This window comes from Anomaloglossus baeobatrachus, chromosome 3, assembly GCF_048569485.1.
Source record: "Anomaloglossus baeobatrachus isolate aAnoBae1 chromosome 3, aAnoBae1.hap1, whole genome shotgun sequence".
NCBI lineage: Eukaryota > Metazoa > Chordata > Amphibia > Anura > Aromobatidae > Anomaloglossus > Anomaloglossus baeobatrachus.
Window position 1 is genome coordinate 663,278,465 of NC_134355.1, and position 27,384 is coordinate 663,305,848.

At 46.0% G+C, this 27,384-nt stretch overlaps 1 protein-coding gene across 1 annotated transcript in view; it reads left to right on the forward strand.

Moving 5' to 3' along the window:
- Positions 1–26,938, forward strand: part of LOC142297392 (uncharacterized) — a 94,777-nt gene extending 67,839 nt beyond the window's left edge. Inside the window, exons 14-19 of the mRNA XM_075341617.1 lie at positions 4,153–4,313; positions 8,320–8,496; positions 16,800–16,941; positions 21,041–21,225; positions 26,024–26,165; positions 26,275–26,938. Of these exons, the coding sequence (XP_075197732.1) occupies positions 4,153–4,313; positions 8,320–8,496; positions 16,800–16,941; positions 21,041–21,225; positions 26,024–26,165; positions 26,275–26,453 (986 nt within the window). The 3' untranslated portion in view covers positions 26,454–26,938. The remainder of the gene's footprint in view (positions 1–4,152; positions 4,314–8,319; positions 8,497–16,799; positions 16,942–21,040; positions 21,226–26,023; positions 26,166–26,274) is intronic.
- The last annotated feature ends 446 nt before the right edge of the window (positions 26,939–27,384 follow it).

The following is a 27,384-nucleotide window of genomic DNA, read 5'->3' on the forward strand; positions in this document are numbered from 1 at the left end:
GGTAAACCGTAAAAGAGCTTATTCTGCGATATATATGTATACTGTATAGTGTTTCCTCATTTATATTAAGCCAAGTCAGCATGAGTCACTTATCACTGGAAAATCCCAGAATATCTCGTGAATCTTATGATGTCTGCTGAATATAGGTGTGGTACATATTTGAAACGCCATCTTATAGTACTGTTTTTTGGATATCTTCATATAACTCTTAATACTCATAATAATTCATAATCATGTCCATAACAGCATGACCCAAACTCCGTGTAATACTATTGTATGTACTGAGGATATCGATTACGTTAGGGCAATGACAACCAGAGACGAGTTCTTGGTGCAAAAGACGTTTTATAATATGTAACCGCAATATGTGCACAGAACAGAATATACACAATAATAAGTAACTGCAATATGCACACAGAACAGTATATACACAGTAATATGTAACCGCAATATGCACACAGAACAGTATATACACAGTAATATGTAACCGCAATATGCACACAGAACAGTATATACACAGTGGAACATAAACACAGTAAATACCTGCCGGGTTCAGAGCAAAAGGGAATTCCCGGGACCGCACACCGGACTCCCCCAGGGAGACCACCAGGAGTGAACCCCTATACAGGGGCTGTCCGGCGATCACCCCAGAAGGCCTAAATGCGCAGCAGCCGGGACACAAAAAGGGCAACAGATATAGTCCAAAAAATGTCCGTACGTGATGTGAGTCCTAGGGTGGATATGAACGGAAGGGACCGGGCAGAAGTGCTGACCAGAGACAGCAGACAGAGTCCGAGCACAGTTGGATGAGAGGTGAAGTCCAGAGCTGGTGTCAGGTGTTTCCACTGAATCCAAACAGCAATCAGGAGATGAGAGCAGCAGGGCAGGAGTACACAGGAAGCAGTATACTCAGGCAACTAGACTAAGCTTAGGGGCGGCTTTTAAACAGATGGACAGGGAGTAGGGCAACAGAACAGAAAACTCCATGTTAACAAAGGGCAAGATCCTTCAAAAGAAAACTGGAAATCCCAGAACTCTGACACTCCGGGGTCATGCGCACTGAGCCAAAATCCAGCGTCGGGCGGCGATGGCGGCGGAGAGGTGAGTGAGATCATCCTGTGATGCTGAGTCTTTATTAGGCTGGAAACACACTTATGCATGTAAAATTGGTCCGAGTTGCATGAAAAAAACTCGGCCGATTTTAGTTCACGTTAGGTCAGTGTGCAATGCAAGTGCAATGCTTTTTTTTAATTGTTTCCAGGCTAGCAGAGCGTGTGTAATGCGTGTGTGATCCGTGTGTGATCCTTTTTTTTCTCAGCAGCTGTCATCTGCCATTCAGCTCTGCTACATGGCCGCTGACAGCAGACACAGACAGAGCCATGTAGCAGAGCTGAGTAGCCGCTGACAGCAGACACAGACAGAGCCGCGCGATCAGAATGAAGTCGGATGAACGTCATCCGACTTCATTGTCATCCTGCGGCTCTGTCTGTGTGGCATGGCCTGATTTTCGGTCACCAGTGAAGGTCTCACCGGTGACCGCAAATCCCCTGAGTGACCGCAGTGAGCCGCGCTATCAGCGGTGCCATCACTGAGGTTACCCGTGGCCACAGCAGAAGTCCTCCCACTGAGATCTGTGGCCGCGGGTAACCTGAGTGATGTCATCGCTGATAGCGCGACTCACTTCAGTCGCTGCAGGGAGCTCACAGAGAGCAGTCGTGGTCTGTGACTGCTCTCTGTCAGCTTCCGATGTAGCAGAGCTGACAGCGTCGAGGGACCTCTGTGGATTACGTCAGACATGGAAGGGTATTTGGGGTCTTGAATAAAGTGGTGAAAGAGGTTGGTTTTTTTATTTATTTCAAATAAAGGATTTTTGGGTGTATGTCTTAATTTTCTTAATCTTACAGGTTAATCATATAAGGTATCTCGGGGAGACGCCTGCCATGATTAATCTAGGACTTAGTGGCAGCTATGGGCTGCTGCCATTAACTCCTTATTATCTCGATTGCCACCGCACCAAGGCAATTCAAGATGGCCGGGTACAGTCCCGGGACAGTCGCATCTAATGGATGCGGCTATTCCAGGCGGCTGCTGGCTGATATTGTTAGGGTGGGGGGGGGCTCCCCACAACGTGGGGCTCCCCATCCTGAGACTACCAGCCTGCAGCCATGTGGTTTTACCCTGGCTGGTATTAAAATTGGGGGGAACCGCACGCCGTTTTTTTTAAATTATTTATTTATTCATTTTACTGCATTACATAGACCCGCCAACCAGCAGCTGTTATTGGTTGCATGGAGACAGCTGTCACTCATCGTGGGGGCGTGTCTGACTGCAACCAATCATAGGCGCCGGTGGGCGGGGAAAGCAGGGAATACGAGATTGAATAATGAGCGGCCGGCTTTTTCAAAAGAGGAGAAGCCGCCGGAGAAGTATGAACGCTGTGCAGCGCCGCGCTGGTGACCGGGGATCAGTGAGTATGAGAGAGGGGGGGGGAGGGATAGACCGACATGGACAGAGAGAGAGAGAGAGACCGACAGAGAGAGAATAGAGACCGAGAGGGAGAGACCGACTGACATTAATCGCATGTTTCTCAAAACACTGGAAATGAGTGAGGTCTCACAATATCGGTCAATCTCTATGATTGACCGACATTGTGAGACCTCACTCATTTCCAGTGTTTTGAGAAACATGCGATTAATGTATTTAGTAAAACGAATGTCACTAGGATGGTGTGAGTGCCGGTTCGTGTGACATGCTTTTTTTTCACGCTCCCATAGAGTTGCATTGGAGGGACTCGTGCGTGAAACTCTACAAATAGCAGCCTGCTGCGATTTTTTTTCTCAGTCCGATTTGGACTGAGAAAAAAATAGCAGATGGGAGCTGCCTCATTGTTTAACATGTGTCCGAATGCAATGCGAGAATTTCTCGCATTGCACTACTGCGAGAAAATCGCAAGTGAGAAGCCGGCCTTAGCATGTTAGTACACACAGAGGGACGTACTAACATGCTAACGGGGCCGACTAGCAAGGGAAGCAACGCCCTTGGGACTAGTCCCTGTGCTCTTTAGCATACGATAAAAGATCTTTAGAAATGCTTTTCCTAAAGATCTCTTTATCTATGCTAGTGTATACAGGGACAGTTTGGCAGGGATTAGCAATATACACCCAGAACTGCTCATGGGTCTAGGTGCATATTACACCAGACAGGTTCCCTTTAAGTGTATATGATAAAAGGGCTAAACAATTAGAAAACCATCTCATGGCCAATTATAATGCTGACACCTCTCTGTATTCTTCCAGAAGACCACCTATGGTTCTGTGTTCCTGCAATAAGATTAAACAGAGGTTATGCACTTTGTGTAGGGTCAGTCATACGGATGCAGACTTTAACCAATGTTAGTTTACTGGTATTTTTACTGCCAAACATGATTTTTACTTGCAGATTAAAGGCCCTGTTACACGCAACAACGTATCTAACGATATATCGCCAGAGTCACATCCGGCATCGTTAGTGATGTCGTTGCGTGTGACACCAACGAGTGAGCGTTAACGATGGAAAATACTCACCTTATCGTCCATCGCTGACACGTCGTTCCTTTTCAAAAAATCGTTGATTGTGGAGGACCCAGGTTGTTCGTCGTTCCCGAGGCAGCAGACATTGTTATGTGTGACACCCCGGGAACAACAAACAACAGCTTACCTGCGGTCGCCCGCAATGCGGAAGGAAGGAGGTGGGTGGGATGTTACGGCCGCTCATCTCCGCCCCTCCGCTTCTATTGGGCGGCCACTTAGTGTTGCCGCTGTGACGCCGAACGAACCGCCCCCTTAGAAAGGAGGCAGTTTGCTGGCCACAGCGACGTCACTAGGCAGATAAGTCCGTGTGACGGCTGCTAACGATATTGTGCACCACAGGCAGCGATTTGCCTGTGACGCACAAACGATGGGGGCTGGTGCTTTAACCAGCAATATTCCTGCGTGTAACGGGGCCTTAACGGTATAACAGGTGACCTCATCTCGTTATTGTTTTATTATGTATTCTGAATTACCTTATTGTGGTCAGAAACTTTTTTTTTAATTTCTGTCTTTAGACTGGGCAACAAATTGAGCCTTTAGCTTCCTAATAATTATCTTTCCTTACTTTTTGCTGTTACTTTAGGTGAACCCTTTGACAACACCATAATAATGAACACTGCCGTCTGTAATATCATTGTATCTATATTATTTGGCCATCGCTTTGACTATGATGATCCGCAACTTCATAGACTTTTGAGAATAGTGATGGACACTGTCAGGATTGCTGGGAGCCCCATGGCCTTGGTAAGACAATTTTTCTTTCCATGTATTTATGGTAACATAGGGAGGTAGTCAGTGGCGTAGCTAGGGTTTCAGCTCGGGGTAGGGGAAGCAAAACATCTGAGTGGGCCCCTAACCAGGTAACCATGATAACTACGGTGGCGCAGACTAATCGTGGGTATAGTAGAACCTCGGCAGATGACACTATTACCTCTATATGGTGACTATATAGTGGTGGATATCGGTGCTGCAGCACATACAAGAGATTATAGTGCAGTTATAGATGGTGACTTACAGCTGATGTTTTTTCAGATGGAATTGTTCACCTTTTCCGTCTTTTGTATCTGGCCCAGACCGACATGACAACTTCTTCCAGCCACAACTCATCTACAGAGATTACAACAAAGACACATTTGATTACTCACATTTACGGCACCGTCCGCCATCTAATCCCAACCTGCACAAACTCCTCATCCTGCCATCACCACAATACTGACTCGCTGTTGGTGTATGTGTCTCTATTACTGCACCTGCTGTGTGGCACAAAAACCATGCTCCTCTTACTATCCCACATACACTGTGTGCAGAATTATTAGGCAAATGAGTATTTTGATCACATGATACTTTTTATACATGTTGTCCTACTCCAAGCTGTATAGGCTGAGAGCCAACTACCAATTAAGTAAATCAGGTGATGTGCATCTCTGTAATGAGGAGGGGTGCAGTGTAATGACATCAACACCCTATATAAGGGGTGCTTAATTATTAGGCAACTTCCTTTCCTTTGCCAAAATGGGTCAGAAGAGAGATTTGACAGGCTCTGAAAAGTTGTGAGCTGTGTGGCAGAGGGATGCAGCAGTCTTGAAATTGCCAAACTTTTGAAGCATGATCACTGAACAATCAAGCGTTTCATGGCAAATAGCCAATAGGGTCGCAAGAAGCGTGTGGGGCAAAAGAGGCGCAAAATAACTGCCTATGAATTGAGGAAAATCAAGCATGAAGCTGCCAAGATGCAATTTGCCACCAGTTTGGCTATATTTCAGAGCTGCAACGTTACTGGAGTATCAAAAAGCACAAGGTGTGCCGTACTCAGGGACATGGCCAAGGTAAGGAAGGCTGAAAAACCACCACCTTTGAACAAAAAACATAAGCTAAAACGTCAAGACTGGGCCAAGAAATATCTTAAGACTAATTTTTCAAAGGTTTTATGGACTGATGAAATGAGAGTGACTCTTGATGGGCCAGAGGCTAGATCAGTAAAGGGCAGAGAGCTCCACTCCGACTCAGACACCAGCAAGGTATAGGTGGGGTACTGGTATGGGCTGGTATCATCAAAGATGAACTTGCGGGACCTTTTCTGGTTGAGGATGGAGTGATGCTCAACTCCCAGACCTACTGCCAGTTTCTGGAAGACAACTTCTTCAAGCAGTGGTACAGGAAGAAGTCGGTATCGTTCAAGAAAAACATGATTTTCATGCAGGACAATGCTCTATCACATGCATCAAACTACTCCACAGCGTGGCTGGCCAGTAAAGGTCTAAAGGATGAAAAAATAATGACATGGCCCCCTTATTCACCTGATCTGAACCCCATAGAGAACCTGTGATCCCTCATAAAATGTGAGATCTACAGGGAGGGCCATGTACAGTATCTGGGAGGCTGTGGTGGCTGCTGCACGCAATTTTGATCGTAAACATATCAAGCAACTGACAGAATCTATGGATGGTCGGCTGTTGAGTGTCATCATAAAGAAAGGTGGCTATATTGGTCACTAATTTTTTGGGGTTTTGTTTTTGTATGTCATAAATGTTTATTTATAAATTTTGTGCAGTTATATTGGTTTACCTGGTGAAAATAAACAAGTGAGATGGGAATATATTTGGTTTTTATTAAGTTGCCTAATAATTCTGCACAGTAATAGTTACCTGCAAAAACAGATATCCTCCTAAGATAGCCAAATCTAAAAAAAAACAACTCCAACTTCCAAAAATATTAAGCTTTGATATTTATGAGTGTTTTGGGTTGATTGAGAAAATAGTTGTTGATCAATAATAAAAAAAATCCTCTAAAAGACAACTTGCCTAATAATTCTGCACATGGTATAGATCTGACTGCCTTGTAGCCTATTGAGAGGACTTAACGTTGAAATCCAGCTGAGCAAGCTACTATGGTCAAGATAGTGTCAAACCACCCCAACAAAAAACAAGTAATAGTGAGTCATCCAACCTCCTGAGTAAGGAAGTAAGGAGAAAATTCACGTTTTACATCATGAGTTGGAAGTAAAAGCTAGCGGAACTGTTATACTGTATGTAACACTGATGGGTTTTTGTGCATAAAGTATACAGTTAGGTCCAGAAATATTTGGACAGTGACACAATTTTCGCGAGTTGGGCTCTGCATGCCACCACATTGGATTTGAAATGAAACCTCTACAACAGAATTCAAGTGCAGATTGTAACGTTTAATTTGAAGGTTTGAACAAAAATATCTGATAGAAATTGTAGGAATTGTCACATTTCTTTACAAACACTCCACATTTTAGGAGGTCAAAAGTAATTGGACAAATAAACCAAACCCAAAAAAAAATTTTATTTTCAATATTTTGTTTCGAATCCTTTGGAGGCAATCACTGCCTTAAGTCTGGAACCCATGGACATCACCAAACGCTGGGTTTCCTCCTTCTTAATGCTTTGCCAGGCCTTTACAGCCACAGCCTTCAGGTCTTGCTTGTTTGTGGGTCTTTCCATCTTAAGTCTGGATTTGAGCAAGTGAAATGCATGCTCAATTGGGTTAAGATCTGGTGATTGACTTGGCCATTGCAGAATGTTCCACTTTTTTGCACTCATGAACTCCTGGGTAGCTTTGGCTGTATGCTTGGGGTCATTGTCCATCTGTACTATGAAGCGCCGTCTGATCAACTTTGCGGCATTTGGCTGAATCTGGGCTGAAAGTATATCCCGGTACACTTCAGAATTCATCCGGCTACTCTTGTCTGCTGTTATGTCATCAATAAACACAAGTGACCCAGTGCCATTGAAAGCCATGCATGCCCATGCCATCAAGTTGCCTCCACCATGTTTTACAGAGGATGTGGTGTGCCTTGGATCATGTGCCGTTCCCTTTCTTCTCCAAACTTTTTTCTTCCCATCATTATGGTACAGGTTGATCTTGGTCTCATCTGTCCATAGAATACTTTTCCATAACTGAGCTGGCTTCATGAGATGTTTTTCAGCAAATTTAACTTTGGCCTGTCTAATTTTGAAATTGATGAATGGTTTGCATCTAGATGTGAACCCTTTGTATTTACTTTCATGGAGTCTTCTCTTTACTGTTGACTTAGAGACAGATACACCTACTTCACTGAGAGTGTTCTGGACTTCAGTTGATGTTGTGAACGGGTTCTTCTTCACCAAAGAAAGTATGCGGCGATCATCCACCACTGTTGTCATCCGTGGACATCCAGGCCTTTTTGAGTTCCCAAGCTCACCAGTCAATTCCTTTTTTCTCAGAATGTACCCGACTGTTGATTTTGCTACTCCAAGCATGTCTGCTATCTCTGATGGATTTTTTCTTTTTTTTCAGCCTCAGGATGTTCTGCTTCACCTCAATTGAGGGTTCCTTAGACCACATGTTGTCTGGTCACAGCAACAACGTCCAAATGCAAAACCACACACCTGTAATCAACCCCAGACCTTTTAACTACTTCATTGATTACAGGTTAACGAGGGAGTCGCCTTCAGAGTTAATTGCAGCCCTTAGAGTCCCTTGTCCAATTACTTTTGGTCCCTTGGAAAAGAGGAGGCTATGCATTACAGAGCTATGATTCCTAAACCCTTTCTCCGATTTGGATGTGAAAACTCTCATATTGCAGCTGGGAGTGTGCACTTTCAGCCCATATTATATATATAATTGTATTTCTGAACATGTTTTTGTAAACAGCTAAAATAACAAAACTTGTGTCACTGTCCAAATATTTCTGGACCTAACTGTATATGCACCTAAATATGACTTTTTGTATTTCGCTCCACAGTTGTACAATGCATTTCCATCCCTGATGCGCTGGATCCCAGGAACTCACAAATCTATCACGCAAAAAATTTTTGAATTACATACATTTTTTAAAGGGATCTTCGCAAAACAAAGGAAGGAACTGGATATCAATAACCAAAGAAGTCTCGTAGATTATTTTCTGGTCAAACAGAAAGAGGTAAAGTAATGGAATGGATGATAAATAATACTGGTTGTCTGAGACGAATGGGCAAAATAAATTTACGCTGGTCATGGAGAAAGAGCAGACTAATGGGTGCTTTACACACTGCGACATCGCGATGTCGTGTGCGATAGCACCCCCCCCGCCGTCGTTCGTGCAACATTTGGTGATCGCTGCCGTAGCGAACATTACTGATTACGTGATTGCTACGGCAGCGTCACACGCACATACCTTGACAGCGACGTCGCTGTGACCGCCGAACAATCCCTCCTTCAAGGGTGAGGTGCGTTCGGCGTCATACCGACATCACTGCGGCGTCACTAAGCGGCCGGCCAATAGAAGCGAAGGGGCAGAGATGAGCGGGACACAACATCCCACCCAACTCCTTCCTTCCTCATTGCCGGTGGACGCAGGTAAGGAGATGTTCCTCGTTCCTGCGGTGTCACATATAGCGATGTGTGATGCTGCAGGAACGACGATCAACATCGTACCTGTAGCAGCAGTGATATTAAGGAAAGGAGCGACGTGTCAACGATCACCGTTTTTGAACGATTTTGCGATCGTTGATCGTCGCTCCTTGGTGTCACATTCTGCAATGTCGCTACCGGTGCCAGATGTGCGTCACTAACGACGTGACCCCGACAATATATCGGTAGCGATGTCGCAGCGTGTAAAGCAACCTTAAGAGTGTCATGGGCCCTGTAAATGTAATCTTCATGTTATTAAAACAGTTTTGACAAAGCTTTTCACAGCTTTGAAGCTTGGACACTATTCGGATCCCCGTCTGTTGGGAATCCTGACCTGAGCTACTGTTTCAATTGAAAACCTAGTTGTGGTCTGGAGTTCTGGTGGTCAAGTTGGTGATTGCAATCTGGTTCATGGACATGTGAATTTAGCAAAAGGAACATTATTGCTATTGTTGTTCTCTGTCTTACTTGACCGCACTTTGCTTCCTTAGTAAAGCATTCCTATATAGTTGTCTGTGCACAATAATAACTTTGCTTATGGGGATCAGTTTTGTAAAATATAACAAAGTCATACTCACCTCCACCACCCATCTGGATCCAGCACAGCCTGCTCCGATTTAGGAAGCTTTGGTATCATTGTCCACCAGCCGCCAAATTCATGTTGCCTTTGATTGACAATCTGGTGACCTTGAGCAGTGCATCATCATATAACATACGATTATGCACTGCTCAAGTGAAAGGGAGTGGGACCAATCAGTAGCATATACAAGTTGTGACGGGGTCCTTCTCCCATATCACACAATCAACAGAGCGAGAGCTGGCTGTACAATCCAAAGAACATTTATGCCAAGCAAATCAAATGTTATCCACAAAACAGAGGGTAACATTAGTCCAGAAATATGAATATAATCCAATAAGCGATAAATGTCCACGTCTCTCTGAGAAGTCTCAGCTTATCTCAGAGGTTCAACCTTTCTCCCTTCAAGTTCTCCAAACAGACTGCTTCTTCCCCCCAGGTAAGCAGAGAGTTTACAGTAGGTGGACTCTAGGCCCCCCTCCCCCCACCCCCAGGGATGGAAGTGCCTCAAGAGGTTATAACCTTGCACTATAGGGGGTGATTACTTACAAATAGTGATGAGCGAGTACTAAAAAGCTCGGGTGCTCGAAGCTCGGGCCGAGCCTCCCAAGATACTCGTGTACTCGGCCCGAGCACCGAGCCCAATGTTATCCTATGGGAGACCCGAGTATTTTTGTGAAATGACCCCCCGGCAGCATGTAGAAACCCTAAAAATGTCACAAAAGTCTCAGAAGAGTGCTCAAATGACATGGCAACAGCATGGGGAAGACCCCTTGAAGCATTTATCACTCAAAAGTCACAGCTGTGAACAATTTTGTCCAAGTTTTACGCCATTTTTACGGACTCACCAGAAAACCTTCCAAAATGACACCAAAATGAATTTTCATGGCGGAAATGTTAAGGGCACATACCCAATAGTGAGATAGAGCTGGTGTATGTTACTTTTTGAGATTAATACATGAAAGATTTTACATGAAAACCTTGTGTGGCACTCCGATGTCCAAAACGCACGTTTTGTGCTTTTTACTAGCGATGTCGGTCATTTTTTTTTTTTATTCTATCTCCCTCAGTCCGTCGGTCTGTCTCTCTCTGTCTTGTCTGTCCCCCTCTCACAGTCTGTCGGTCATTCTCCCCCCTCTCTCTTACTTACCGTTCCCCGATCACTGCCGCGGCGCTGCACAGCTGTTCAAACTCCGGTGGCTTTTCCTCTTTTGAAAAAGCCGGCCGCTCATTAATCAATCTCGTATTCCCTGCTTTCCTGCTTTTCGGCGCCTATGATTGGTTGCAGTGAGACACGCCCCCACGCTGAGTGACAGGTGTCTCACTGCACCCAATCACAGCAGCCGGTGTGTGTATACTGTGCAGTGAAATAAATAATTAAATAATTAAAAAAAACGGCGTGCGGTCCCCCCAATTTTAATACCAGCCAGATAAAGCCATACGGCTGAAGGCTGGTATTCTCAGGATGGGGAGCTCCACGTTATGGGGAGCCCCCCACCCTAACAATATCAGTCAGCAGCCGCCCAGAATTGCCGCATACATTAGATGCGACAGTTCTGGGGCTGTACCCGGCTCTTCCCGATTTACCCTAGTGCGTTGGCAAATTGGGGTAATAAGGAGTTAATGGCAGCCCATAGCTGCCACTAAATCCTAGATTAATCATGTCAGGCGTCTCCCCGAGATTCCTTCCATGATTAATCTGTAAATTACAGTTAAAAAACACACACACCCGAAAAATCCTTTATTAGAAATAAAAAACACTAACAAAGTCCCTCATCACCAATTTATTAACCCCGACAAACCCTCCATGTCCGGCGTACTCCACAGTCCTCCAGCGTCGCGTCCAGCTCTGCTGCATGGAAGTGACAGGAGCTGCAGAATACACCGCCGCTCCGGTCACCTCCACGCAGCTAATGAGATGAGTATAGCGATCAGCTGAGCTGTCACTGAGGTTACCTGGATCCAGCGGTGGATGCAGCGGTGGCCGCGGGTAACCTCAGTGACAGCTCAGCTGATCGCGCTACTCACCGCCGCTCCAGTCAGCTCCATGCACCAACTGAGGTGAGTATAGCGATCAGCTGCTGTCACTGAGGTTAATCGCGGCCACCGCTGGATCCAGCGGTGGCCGGGAGTTACCTGACTGACAGCAGCTGATCGCGCCATTCCCTTCATTAGCTGCGTGGAGGTGACCGGAGCGGCGGTGTCTTCTGCAGCTCCTGTCACTTCCATGCAGCAGAGCTGGACGCGACGCCGGAGTCCGTGGAGTACGCCGGACATGGAGGGTTTGTCGGGGTTAATAAATTGGTAATGAGGGACTTTGTTAGTGTTTTTTATTTCTAATAAAGGATTTTTCGGGTGTGTGTGTTTTTTTAACTGTAATTTACAGATTAATCATGGAAGGTATCTCGGGGAGACGCCTGACATGATTAATCTAGGACTTATTGGCAGCTATGGGCTGCCATTAACTCCTTATTACCCCGATTTGCCAACGCACTAGGGTAAATCGGGAAGAGCCGGGTACAGCCCCAGAACTGTCGCATATAATGTATGCGGCAATTCTGGGCAGCTGCTGACTGATATTGTTAGGGTGGGGGGCTCCCCATAACGTGGAGCTCCCCATCCTGAGAATACCAGCCTTCAGCTGTATGGCTTTATCTGGCTGGTATTAAAATTGGGGGGGACCGCACGCCGTTTTTTTTAATTATTTATTTATTTATTTTACTGCGCAGTATAGACCCGCCCACCGGCTGCTGTGATTGGGTGCAGTGTGACACCTGTCACTCAGCGTGGGGGCGTGTCTCACTGCAACCAATCATAGGCGCCTGTGGGCGTGGAAAGCAGGGAATATGAGATGGCTGTGTACAGAGCACAGCGCGCCGGCCGGTATAAAGGCTCGGTCACGCTGTGCAGGCCGGCCAATCACTGCAATTCCACAACTAACAGGGCTGTGGCATTGCAGTGGTCTGCCAGCCAATCCCTGCATGAGGGCTGGCTCTCAAAAGAGCGCCAACATGCAGGGATGAAGACCACGAGTACAGCACGAGTATCGCGAAATTACTCGGTACCCGCCGAGCAGCGCGAGTACAGTGATACTCGTGCGAGTACCGAGTAGTAACAAGCATACTCGCTCATCACTACTTACAAACAATACAATGTACACACAAGCAGTACAAATAATGGACAGTGAAGCAAGCTTAAAATAGGAATCTGTACAGGAAGATACACCTCCCCCCATATCCCACCATCACACAAGCATTTCCAACAATGTTGTTGCCAAGAACACACTGCCTTTCACTGATCAAAGAAACTGCTCGAAATGGATGAGCTCCAAATTTAGTTCCTCAGAGTTAGGGGTACTTTGCACGTTGCAACATCGCTACGGCGATCTTGTTGGGGTCAAATCGAAAGTGACACACATCCGGCGCCGGTAACGACATCGCAACGTGTAAAGCCTAGAAGCACCGATAAACGATCGCAAAAGCGTTGAAAATCGGTGATCTGTGTAGTGTCGGTCATTTCCATAATTTTGCTGCAGCGACAGGTACGATGTTGTTCCTCGTAACTGCGGCAGCACACATCGCTGTGTATGAAGCCGCAGGAGCGAGGAACATCTCCTTACCTGCGTCCCACCTGCAATGAGGAAGGAAGGTAGGTGGGCGGGATCTTTACGTCCCGCTCATCTCTGCCCCTCCGCTTCTATTGGCCGCCTGCCGTGTGACGTCGCTGTGACGCCGCACGACCCGCCCCCTTAGGAAGGAGGCGGGTCGCCGGCCAGAGTGATGTCACAGGGCAGGTAAGTGCGCGTTAAGCTGCCGTAGCGATAATGTTCGCTACGGCAGCTATCGCAAGAGATCGCATCTGCGATGGGGTCGGGGACTATCGCGCTCGGCATCGCTACAATCGGCTAGCGATGTTGCAGCGTGAAAAGTACCCCTAAGAGTCTAATGAGAGGACCAGGTTAGGTGGTGCTTGTGGTGCTGTAATAAAATTAAAAAGCTCAAAAGATCAGAAGAGAGGCAGATTTGGCATCAAAAAGAAGGAGAGAGCAGATGAACGAGCAGGAGGGCAAAGTGTCTACTGCCCTGTTGATCGGTCTACTGGGCTTATTGATACCTTCAGGAGGATGGTAGTGTGTAATTCTTCAGAGATTCCATTCATATACCGATTACGGGAATAAGTCATAACCTATGCTAGCAAACTCCAGAGTCCTGACGACAAGCACGAACTGCAGTCTACACCATTCAAGATCCAGAGTCCCAACCTCGAGGTTAAGCCAAAGACTACACCAGTCAGGATCCAGAGTCCTAACCTTGAGGCCAAGCCACAGACTACACCAGTCAAGATACAGAGTCCCCACTACGATGTAAAGAAACAGTTTACGCCAGTTTTGTTTTTCTGAGTTCATCATTGAACTTTAAGCTAGAGCTTGGTTCATGAGCTACTACAATAGGTAATTGATTAGAGACAGTGGTTGTCAAAGATAGTGTGATGCCCTGGGCAAGCCAGGGGTCACAGGTTATGACACCACCACACACCCCACATTCCCTGCAGGCACACCAAGGTCAGAACACAAAATCCTTGTTGCCCTCCTCCAGGGGCTGATGTCCACACCAGGGGATGGGCCAGGCGGTTGGCTCCGCCCACTGAGGAGTTCACAGTCCTGGAGGCGGGAAAACCAGTCAGTTTAGTTTGCGAGTTGAAGGAAGTGAGAAGGAAGTGGTAGAGGAGCAAGTGAAAGCAGTTGAAGTGAAGGAGAAGGTGACAGCAACAGAGCCTGAAGTTGGTCCGGGTGTGTGCCCCGGACTGAGACAGCAACGTTGGCAGACGGCGGTGACCGTCTGCAGGAGTGGCCTATTGGAGTCTACCGTAAGGACCGTGGATGGGTGGTGGCCCGGCGGTACCGGACCGGTACACAAAGAGAAGCCAGCACCATTGGCAGGGGCCTTTCGGATCCCGGCAAGGCTTGGAGTCGCCGTACAATTTGCCAAATCCATCAGTGAAGGGGACCTCCGGGTCTCCCAACAGCAAAAGTCCCGATTGAAGGCAACCGTCCAACCATATTGGAGAGACACCGCCACCGCCAAGGCACCAGTTTCTCAGGGCCAGCGCCTGCGGGCAAGAGAGGGGCTCCTCCGGCTCATATCCAAGCTGGGGAGCGGGTTATCGGTGGGAATCCATCGCTACCAACAACCGTATTTAGGTGAAGGGAAGAGACAGTCACCGCTAACTTGCAGGGAACTTCAACACCGCAGCCATCCGAGGGACCCGTCCAACCAGCCGCTTGTTTACCGTGAACTGTGTCATCATCCTTGGGCTGAGTGAGTACCTCCGTGCCGTGCGGCACAGCGCTGTCCCTGCGTCCCTGCACCTCAACAGGCCCCATAACCCGCCCGTCAACTATCCTAACTCCCCATCATCGGGCCCCAGGACCACCAACCCCCTACCCACGGAGGGGAGGGCCAACATCTAGCTGCTCCATACCACCACTCCCGGGATCCCCATACAGAGCAGCGGTGGTGTCCACACAATCACCACAACCGTGGGTGGCGTCATGGACAACAATAAATCCCCAAAAGCAATCCCCTTTTCACTCACGGGCGAGGAGCGCCGCTCGAGTCCCCGGGATCCAGCCCATCGCTCGAGCCACCGAGCAGCAGAGGCCGCGGCAGCAGCGGCAACCGGACCCGAGCAGAGGGAGAGCGCGGCGTCCCCTCCTCCGCCCGCGACAATAGCAAGAAGGTTTATATTTAGAAAAAGATCTACAGTATGTGAGGGATTTGGCATTCTTCATCACCAAAATGAAACTCCAAATGATATGAAGGTACAGTTATTTGCCAAAAAAACCTCGGTTGCTTACTGTTTGGATGTTTGAGGTATTGGCTGTTTTGACATTTGACATTAATAGAAGCTCTGATTGGTTTCTATAGGCAACAAAGGAGAGTCTTAAGGCTACTTTACAGGCAACGATTTATCTGACGATATGTCGTCGGGGTCACGGTTTTCGAGACGCACTTCCGTCATCGTTAGCGACGTCGTTGCGTGTGACATCTATGTGCGACTCTGAACAATTGCAAATAGGGTGAAAATCATTGATCGTTGACACGTCGTTCAGTTTCAAAATATTGTTTTGCCTTTGGAACGCAGCAGACATATTGCTACGTTTGACACCCTGCCAACGACGAACAACATCCACACGACCGTCTTGATCAAACAATATATCGCTGAACGATATAGCATCGTTTGTGAGATGTGTACGTGTGACCGCTACAAAATGACCTATGAGCGATCTCGGCAAATCGTAACAACGATCTGGGTGTGTCATATCGCCAACGAGATCGCTAGCGATATCGTTGTGTGTAAAGCAGCCTTTAGTATAAGACAGCTTATGTGTCAGTTAATATGATTTCGGTGGTGAGAGGGCGATAGACAGAGAGAGTGGGAGGGATAGTGAGAGAAAGTGGGAGAGAGGGAGAGTGAGAGAGAGAAACAGATGGAGAGAGAGGGAGACCGGGAGAGAGACAGAGAGAGAGGGAGAGAGACAGAGAGAGAGAGAGGGAGAGAGACAGGGAGAAAGGGAGAGAGAGAGAGAGAGACAGAGAGAGGGAGAGAGACAGAGAGAGAGGGAGAGTGGGAGAGGAGGAAAGTGGGAGAGGGGGGGAGTCATAGAGGGAGAAAGGGAGGGTGGGAGACAGACAGAGAGGGAGACAGGGAGAGGAGGAGAGAGGGAGAGAGAGACAGAGAGAGAGACTTAGTTACTATCCTGGGCAGCACTGGGTACTACAGCTAGTTACAAGATAAAACCTATAATAAAAGCAAAAGAGCAAATCCTCTGCAGTAAACAAATAGTAACAGTGCATGGAAATAACATAGTTTTACTAAGTCGACATTATTTTGATAATAAAAGCTATCCTATCGCGACTTGTATCTAATCAGGATCATCCGTAACTCTAGTGTTTTGCCTTGCTATGTGCCAACAGGCCTCATAAGTGTCAGGGGCAGAGCAGGGCCCAGACCTGATTGCTTCACACCTGCCAATGGAAAGCTATACAGACTAGATGCACTGTCCAAAAAGGGGGACCCATGCCCCTATATATACACAGAGTACAAGAAACTAAAGCAGAAGAGAAGAGCCAGAACCTATGTTGTACAATAACAAAAGATGAAGATTTACTTTGACCAAAATATATTTTTTGCTTTTCCTCATACTAGTCTCTAGTGTTCTCTAAAAGATATATTCTATATTTTTTGCATTTCAGGAGAAACCAAATCCTGAGTTATATTTTCACGATAAAAACCTAACATCTCTTGTGACGGATTTATTCGCTGCGGGAATGGAAACGACTTCTACCACCCTGAGATGGGGCCTTCTAATAATGATGAAATATCCTGAAATTCAAAGTAAAGACATAGAACAAATGTTTGTTGAAAGAACAATGGAGATAACTGTCTAAATTTATAAATCCTTGAATTTGCTTAAAGTGTACTTGTAATGTAATTTTCTTACATTATAATAGCTCCTTAAAATGGAAATCGTATAGTAAGCTTCCAGGTGAAGAGAGCCCCATGGTCAATGAAGAGACTATGCAGAATTTCTCATTTTAGAAAGCAGAAGCACGGCACAAAAGTGTGCCAACTCCTAGACTTTCTGTTGTGTGTAGCTCACACAGATGTTCAGCGCCTCTGTATCCTGAGATGGGCGTTATACATCTGTGATGCCCTGGGCAAGCCAGGGGTCACAGGTCATGACACCACCACACCCTACACCCCGGATAGGTACACCAAAGCTACACAAAAATCCTTGTTGCCCTCCTCCAGGGGCTGATGTCCACACCAGGGGGTGGGCCAGGTGGTTGGCTCCGCCCACCGAGGAGTTCACAGCCCTCGAGGCGGGAAAACCAAGCAGATCAGTTAGGGAAGTGAAGGAGTAAACAGTGAACTGGTAGAGGAGCAAAAAAGGAAGGAGAAGGAGGACAGTGAGAGTAGTGACAGAGAAGGTGACAGTTGAGAAAGCCTGAAGTTGGTCCGGGTGTGTGCCCCGGACTGAGAACAGCAAGGTCAGCAGACGGCGGTGACTGTCTGCAGGAGAGGCTACTTGGAGGTTACCGTGGTCGGGTGGTGGCCCGGCGGTACTGGAGAGGTATACGAAGAGAATCCAGCACCATTGGCAGGGGCCTTTCGGATCCTGGCAATGCTAGGAGTTGCCGTGAATTTGCCAAACCCGTCAGTGAAGGGGACCTCTGGGTCTCTCAACAACCAAGTCCCGATTGAAGGCAACAGTCCGACCGTTAGAGAGAGACACCGCCACCGCCAAGGCACCAGTTTCTCAGGGCCAGCGCCTGCGGGCAAAAAGGGGCTCCTCCGGCACATATCCAAGCCGGGGAGCGGGTAACCGGTGGGAACCCATCGCTACCAACATAGACTTAGGTGCAGGAAAAGGGACCGTCACCGTCAACTACCGGGGAAAAGCAACAGCAGCCGTCCGTGGGAACTGTCTTTCCAGCCGTGTGTTTTACCGAGAACTGTGTCACCGTCTCAGGCTGAGTGAGTACCACAGTGCCGTGAGGCACAGCGCTGCCCCGCGTCCCTGCACCCCCACCAAGCCCTGCACCGGCCCCGCCATCCCTCATCCTCCAACTCATCACTGGGCCCCGGGACAACCACCCCCTACCCACGGAGGGGAGAACTAACAACTTTGCTGCTCCCTGTCACCGCTCCCGGGATTCCCATACAGAGCAGCGGTGGTGTTCCTACAATCACCACAACCGTGGGTGGCATCACGGACAATAAACTATCCCCAAAAACCAAACCCCTTTCACTCACGGGCGAGGAGCGCCGCTCGAGTCCCCGGGATCCGGCCCATCGCTCGAGCCACCGAGCAGCAGCAGGCCGCAGCAACAGCGGCGGCCGGACCTGAGCAGTGGGAGAGCGCAGCGTCCCCTCCTCCGCCCGTGACACATCTACAGCCCCACAATAATAGAGCAGATTTAACGGGAAGCTATCATTAGAAAATGACCTATTGTTTAAAGGAACCTGTCACCAGTTTTTTCACTATGAAACCAAAAGTGTCACCTTCTGCAGCTCCTGGGCTTCATTCTATGAAGGTGTACATTGTGCTCTGACTCCCCTTGCAGACCCCAAAAATAACTTTATAAAAGGTGACCACCATGTATGCTAATTACCTGATCTAGTCTGGTGGGTGTCCTCTTTTTCGGCTCCTGTCCTCCCTCCTGCCGATGTTCGCCGTCCTCCTTTTTTCGATTGACGTGATGACGCCACCATCATCATGCACGCTGCTCGGTCAAATCTCGCGTCTGTGCATTCATTCCCCCGGTTCGCGCAGACGTAGTTCGCCCTCGCGCGAGCCAGTGCGTTATTTGCGCATGCTTGAAATTATGGTCGGGTACGAGGATGACGCAGGGGACGTCATTCACATTGCCGACCATAATCTCACACGAGCCAGTGCGTTGTTTGCGCATGCACGAGATTATGGTCGGCAATGTGAATGACATCCCATGCGTCATCCTCGTACCCGACCATAATTTCAAGCATGCGCAAACACCAAACCGGCTCGCGCGAGGGCGAACTGCGCCTGCACGAGCCGGGGGAATGACTGCGTAGACACTACATTTGGCCGAGCAGCGTGAATGATGAATCATAAAAGGAGCATGGCGAAAAAGGCCACAAGGAGGGACAGGAGCCGAAAATGAGCACACCCATCTGAGCCCCACAGGTCATTAGTATACCTAACGATCAGGTTTTATAAAGTTATATTCGGGGTCTGAAAGGAGAGTCAGGGCACAAGGTGCACCTACATAGAATGCAGCCCAGGAGCTGCAGAAGGTGGCACTTTTGGTTTCATAGTGAAAAAACTGGCGACAAGTTCCCTTCAAGTCATATTTTTGAGTTATGTGTATCTAAAATAAATTTTTGCTTTTTTTCCACATTCTCACCTTTAGTAAAAAACAAAATTAGTATTTTTTCACAATGGCTACTGGAGCTTTTTAGATTACATTTAACATCTTATATATTTTTTTTATTTACTCACATATGTAAACTGTATACTACAGTATATATACCTATATACCATATCATCCTATGACTATGTGACCAACTGTCACACACCCATGTTTTCTAAAAGTCTCAACACCATTTCAAGTTTACATTCAAAATTCTACTATAATTTACGTCATAATATATTTTCATGGGGGTGGAGATTCAGAGCTATGCCACACCCCTTTTATATACACTAAGGGCATCTGTCACCAGATATCACAAATTCTTACAATTATTAAAAAGATTTCTTAGACAGTCATACTGTTATTTACATTGACATTATGTAAAATTGCCTTTATAATGTTAAAATTAAAATAATAATTTAAATAATTAGCAAAAAAGTTTCAAAAAGGATTATACAGCATGTATCAAATCTTGTATAATAGATGTATTTAGCAATACAAAGTCTTTTTTGTGAAATCTGTTGATAATTTCTCAAAGGAAGGAAATTTACTTGTATGTAAAATCAGGTCATTGATCATGTATTTTTTTTTAAAAATTAGCAATGATTTTTCATGTCCCAATTTATTTTTGTCTAGGCACATTTTAGTTTTTTTTCCCCTATACATACAAGTTAAAGAGATGTAAAAACATTTTATTATTCAGATATTTAAATAATGATGCATATTTAAATATCTATATTTGGGTGCTTTTTATTGACTTATTTATTCTTCATTTATTTCACATATTTTCCACAACATAAGGTCATAAAAGATGTAAAATGTTTGACTTTTTGTTGTTGCTTGTTTTATCGGTGGATTTTCTGATGAAGAAGTGGGGTGACATTTCAAAAAGTGTAGAATAAAACCACATTCATTCAACTTTCCTGGATTTATGTCATACCTTCAGCAGCGCTTTAACAGTTTCCCATCTACTTTGTCCCTTATCTGCTTTGGCTTGGAATTTCAGCATTCAAATACACTTTTTAACCTGATTTCCTCTGTAACTGGGGCTGATATTTTAACCCCAGTTACAGGAGAAATTAAGTCTCCTAGGATGCAGCAGCTCCTGCTTCCTCCCTACATGCAGTGATCACAGGACTTCTGAGTCTGCAGGAGGAGGCATCATTCATGATTCCTATTACTCCTTACACAGTGCTCGTTTAGCGCTGTGAATAGTATTGAGAAGGCAGAAACAGTACTAACACCAGCAAAGAAAGTAAGCGCCGTTAGATGGTGTTTAACCCCTAAATACTTAATTTAACTTATACTTTAACTACCTAAATACGTCAATTTCAGTTCAACCCCTGAAATACTTCTGGTAATGTATTCCCCTAGACTCAAAACTTAATCCAGATGCAGTAAGCTACTAAGGTCCATCTCATGGTGGCACCAACCACACCTTTATGGTTTTATGAAGTGATATTGTGGATCATAATCTTTATAAGACAGAACAAATGGCTAAGACATAGAGATATTACGGATATTTTTTACTTTATTAACAGAAAATGTTCAAAAAGAAATAGAGAAAGTCATCGGTTTAACCGAGCCTCAGATGACGCATCGTAAACAAATGCCGTACACAGACGCTGTTATCCACGAGATTCAGAGATTTGCCAATCTCTTGCCAACTAATGTGCCACATCAGACTACTCAAGATGTCACCCTGAAGGGCTTTTTCTTACCAAAAGTAAGTATTAATAAAAAAATAATGACTCCTGGTAGTATTTTGATTAACATTTAGTGGATGAATCTGTGGAGAATCGTCGTCCAAAAACCAAATATCGTTGTCTGCTTAGTAGCGATGTTGTTCCTCGTTCCTGCGGCATCACACATCGCTATGTGTGACACCGCAGGAGCGACGAACATCTCCTTACCTGCCTCCACCGGCAATGCAGAAGGAAGGAGGTGAGCGGCATTTTTCAGCCCCGACCCTGCTATTGGACGGCTGACGTGTGATGTTGCTATGGCGCCGCACGAACCACCCCCTTAGAAAGGAGGTGGATTGCTGGCCAGAGCGACGTCGCTGACCAGGTATGTGCGTGTGACGCTGCCGTAGCGATAATGTTCGCTATGGCAGCAATCACATAATATCGCACACACGATGGGGGCGGGTGCTATCGTGTGCAACATCGCTAGCAATTGCAATTGCTAGCGATGTTGCAGCGTGTAAAGCACCCTTTAGGGGTATTTTGCACGTTGCGACATCGCTACTGCGATATCGTTGGGGTCAAATTGAAAGTGATGCACATCCGGCGCCAGTAACGATATCGCAACGTGTAAAGCCTAGATGCGCCGATTTATGATCGCAAAAGCGTCGTAAATCAGTGATCTGTGTAGCGTTGGTCACTTCCATAATTTCGGGACGATGTTACGATGTTGTTACTCATTTCTGCGGCAGCACACATCGCTGTGTGTGAAGCCGCAGGAGCAAGGAACATCTCCTACCTGCGTCCCGCGGCTCCCGCCGGCTATGCGGAAGGAAGGAGGTGGGCGGGATGTTGACGTCCCGCTCATCTTCGCCACTTCACTTCTATTGGCCGCCTGCCGTGTGACGTCGCTGTGACGCTGCACGACCCGCCCCCTTAGGAAGGAGGCGGGTCGGCGGCCAGAGGGACGTCGCAGGGCAGGTAAGTCCGTGTGAAGCTGCCGAAGCGATAATGTTCGCTACGGTAGCTATCACAAGATATCGCACGTGCGACTGGGGCGGGTAACATCGCACTCGGCATTGCTAGCATAGGCTAGCGATGTCACAGCGTGCAAAGTACCCCTTAGAGTTGAATTTCCTGAAACTCACAGAGTGTATGATTTTACGAGGGATTTGAGAGGCCAAAATAGAAAAAAATGTTTCAGTCTGTGAATAATAATCCAAAGATTCAGCAAAATAGGCAAGTGCTGTAACTGTGACCTGTGACTATGAATTTATTGATATGAAATATATGACAGTAACAGCATCTTTAGGGTCAGCACACACGGTTAGTAAAACGGAGTGAGTGGAATGCGATAAAAAAAAATCGCATTCCACTCAGACCAATGTTACTCTATGGGGCAGCTCTTATGAGCATTTTTTTCTCAGCCTTAATCGGATTAAGAAAACAATCGCAGCATGCAGCGGGTGGAATCCGATTTCCTTTCTATCGCACCCATACAAGTCTATGGGTGGGAGAGAAACATCACATTGCATTACACTGGTGTAATACAAGTGCAATGCGAGAATCGCTTTAGCTGGTAATGGAGGAGATAGGGAGATTAATCTCTCCCTCTCCTCCTCAGCGCCCATTTTTCCTCCGCGTTTGTCCTGCAATCGCAGGATCACAGTACAGTGGCTTGACAGTCGCATGACACTTGACTAAAGGGCCATTTACACGCTGCGACATCGCTAACGAGATGTCGTTGGGGTCATGGAATTTGTGACGCACATCCAGCCTCGTTAGCGACGTCGTAGCATGTGACAGCTATGAACGACCGTTAACGATCAAAATTACTTACCTTATCATTGATCGCTGACGCGTCATTCTAATCCCATTTATCATTGCTGTTGCAGGACGCAGGTTGTTGGTCGTTCCTGCGGCAGCACACATCGCTACGTGTGACACGATAAGAACGAGCAACATCACCGTACATGCCGCCGCCCGCAAAGAGAGAGGAAGTAAGTAGGTGGGCGGCATGTTCCACCCGCTCATCTACGCCCTTCTGCTTTTATTGCACGGCAGCTTAGTGACGCCGCTGTAACGCCAAACGAACTGCCCCCTTAGAAGGGAGGCGGTTCGCCAGTCACAGCGACGTCGCTAGGCAGATAAGTACGTGTGACGGTGACTAATGATGTTGTGCGCCACGGGCAGCGATTTGCCCGTGACACACAACCGATGGGGGCGGGTGCTTTCACCAGCGACATCGCTAGCAATCGCTAGCAATGTTGCAGCGTGTAAAGCACCCTTTACACTCCAGCAGAGCGGGAGCCGAGTGTTATGCAATTCACTCGCAATAAACCCTGTGTGTCCCCAGCTTAATACCAGTAAATGTTGCTACTAAAAGAAAATCCTGAATCCAGGGCTTGAGTAACACAACAGAAAAGGTGCTTCCTGCATTGGGAGACTGTATGTTTTTATATATACGGCTCACTGGGCAGCATTGAGGTAGAGATGGGAGGCAACTTTAAACATAACATACATAACATTCAGGTTGCTTTACTAAAACTCCTTAAAGCCTGCCACAAGCAAAGAAAATAAATGGCCTTTCTTGGTAGGGAAAAAGAATCCCAGAATCCACAATCCTATCAAAGGCACTACAGTGTTATCCACCACATAAGTCCAAGCATGGAGTTCCACACAGGAGAACTTCTTACCTCCACACACAGGTAGCAAATGAATCCACCTGAACTTTATTATTTTCACCATACCATGTCCCAGAATGTGGATGTAAGTATCCAGTCCCACACATCTCCCACCCTGGCTCTTGTGAGCCATATTAACCCTCTCATTACTATTCATAAGGGAGCTAGCTTCCAGACTTATATCACATAGGAAAATCACCCCAGTGATACATATCTCCCCTACATGATCTACCGTTCATATATAAAAAATGTTTTGCATATCCAAAATACAAATTTCCATGCCTCCGCTACTAGCATCACTTGCTATCCATTTTCACCTATTAAGTTAGATTGAGATTATTAAAACATTAAAAAGGCTGTCTTTTTATTACAGAGTTCAAAATAACTTCAATGCCTTTCTCGGTGACCTCAAAGTATAATACATATTTCTTTGGGGAAATTAAATACTTTTTGGAATTGTAATTTGTGGCATATTTATTTCAAGGAAATCGATTTTTGGCGGAGGAATTCATCAAACCTGACGAGTTCTAATTTTTGCTGTTTTAGAGAAAACCATGAATGACATTGTATGCTAATAAGATGCAAGTGCTGTGGGCAGGCCAAATACTCACAGGTTTCCTGCCTGTATGCCTATTCCCTGCCCTCAGCCTGCCTCCTGTCTCTGACTGACAGGTCACTCATATTTCAGTGACCTGTCAGTCAGAGACAGAAGTAAAGGATTGGGTAGAGAAATGGGAGAAAGGGCAAGAGTGCTGTAAGTGCTTGGCCTTCCCACTGCACTTGCATCTCATTAGCATGGAATAGGATCCATGGATTTCTCTAAAACAGCAAAACAGATTTTTATAAGCAAGGTAAGGAGTTATTTGGCATTAAAGTAGCAAAAAGGAGACAGTGGCACTCTGTAGTGCTAAGATATTTGGAACGATGAATATGGGAATATAGACATGCATAACTGCTATGAAAAAACATATAAAAATTGAGAAACTTAGCACAAAAATTAGCCAGATTTTATGTGAGCCCAGCAGCCAGCAGCAAGGTGACCTCAATTTGTTGGTTACCTATCAAACTAATGCCTCACTTTGAGATTAAAAAAAACCTGCAATTTATGGGTGGACAGGAACCTGCAAATGGAGAATTAAAATCGCCTGAGCAGGAGCTCAATCAGAAGGCATGACCCTGTAATCTAAGAAAAAGACTGATGGCATATCCTATCTACTAGTGTGAACAGGTGCAAACTGAATATGAAACATATTAACAAAAAGGAGACAGCGAAATGTGGAACAATAAATATAGGAATATAGACATACATTACTGCTATGAAAAACATGTAAAAATTGAGATAGCACACAAAATTGGCTAGATTTTTTGTGAGCCCAACAGCCAGCGGCAAGGCGACTTAATCTTTGTTGGGTCCCTATCAAAACTAATGCCTCTGTTTGGGTTAAGAAAAACCTTTTTCTTAGATTTGACATTAAAGGACCTTTATATACATGTCATTAGTTTGGGGGTTTAAAGCCCTGATGACAGTTTATCATTAAAGCATAAACATGGGTGCAAAAAAGAGGAAACCACAGGCAAAATCAAACTCTCAGGATAGACATTTTTCCATGTCCTTTAGTGCCACACATAGATGGCTTCCTTGTAAGTCACTATCTCATCCCTTAAAGAGTCTTAGATAGAGGATAACTTGATGAATGCTGGAGGTCCAACCACTAGGATTACTGTTCTCTCCTCCTTCAAGCTCTGACAATACAAGACAATGACCATAGTGGCCAAGCATGTGCACCTCTGCTCCATTCAAGATGGCTATTTTCTAAGGGGAGTCACAGTGGTCAAAGCCCCAGTGATCATCAAGTTATTCTCTATCCTAGGAATAAAAAATATTTTTTCTAATACCTTTTTAAAAACATTGGCTCCGATATGTGTTCTCCTTGCATTGCTTGAATAAATATGTGATATGGACCAAAGAGGCTTCATAAACAGCGCATTATTTCCCTTTGTTTAAAACTGAGTGGTTCCACCAACCTCCTGAGCTGACCATCAAATTAACTCACTGCAGTTCCAAATGGGAATAATATTGTGCCATTGTAGGTCCAGATATTTGTGGTGTGGGTTCTTCTTAGAGAACCGTTCATGAATCCATCAATCTTCACAGGGAACTCACGTAATACCATCACTAACATCTGTCCTACGAGATGAAAAATATTTCAAGAAACCTGACGAGTTTTACCCTCAACATTTTCTGGACTCCGATGGAAATTTTGTCAAAAACGAGGCCTTTCTACCATTTTCTGCTGGTGAGTTTTCTCATAAGCAAAGACTGTGGATAAATTGACCACCTCAGAGACTTTCTGCCTTCAGAACTCTCCATGGTCTTAAGTTTTTTGTCTCTTCTTTTCTTTGTAGGGAAGAGAAGTTGTGCTGGAGAGAATTTGGCAAAAATGGAGCTTTTCCTCTTCTTTACAAAGCTGCTGCAGAACTTCACATTCCAGGCTCCGCCGGGCGCAAAACTGGATCTCAGTTGTCCTGTTGGCTTCACCTCACGCCCACAGGACCATGAGATCTGTGCAATTCCTCGTTATTAATCAACGGATTACCTTGTGTATCTTTAAGAAGGAGTTTACATGTCACAATGGCCATTTTGTACTTTTGGGTCCTATATTTAGCATTAGTGGGGCTACACTTTGAGTCTTCAGGCCTCCAAATGAGAGTGTTTCATTTCTTTACTCTCAGGAAAATATAACTTTTAGGGAACATAAGTCAGTAAGGCAAAAGCACTGCAAGTTTTGAGGGGTAAGGTGATGGTGACCTGAAGATTAATGCTCTATTCTGTAGGTTTGTGAGGGACTAGGGATGATATTCTATGGTAACCTTCTGGTTATGTGTGAAAGATAATATCCCTTGTGGTCTAGTCTGGCCTGGTAACTAATACATTGCTATTGTTATTATCCCTGGTGACCTAGGGGTTAGTAACAATATTACTTATGGTCTAGGGTTCTAAGGTGATCTGGAATAGTGTCCATGTCTTTATTAAATGGGGTGATTCACCCATATTTATTATTTTCTAGATCGATATTATATTGAGAAACAATGTTTCTCTCAAATACCTTATGTTGGCAATAGTGCCTATGAGAGGCACTATTGCGGACCGCTGTTCCCCGCTCCGTGACCCCCGGACTCTGTGACCTCGGGGATCTGGTGACGTCACGTCAAGTGCCTGATCACGTGACATCACCGCAGCCGGCCGCAGTCTTCCTGACTCACTCAGCTGTGGGCGCTGTTTCACCGCTTGTCACAGCCCAATGTGTCTCCTGCTTGCAGCGTTCTGCTGTGAGGGAGGAGGGAGGTGATGGGCTGTGACGAGCGGTGAAATGCCGCCCAATACCCAGTCACTCACGGACACTGCGGCCAACCGCCATGTAACAGGAACTTGCCGTGACGTCACGGATCCCGGGGGTCACGGAGCGGGGAACAGCGGTCTGCAATAGCGCCTCTCACAGGTAGTATTGCCAACAT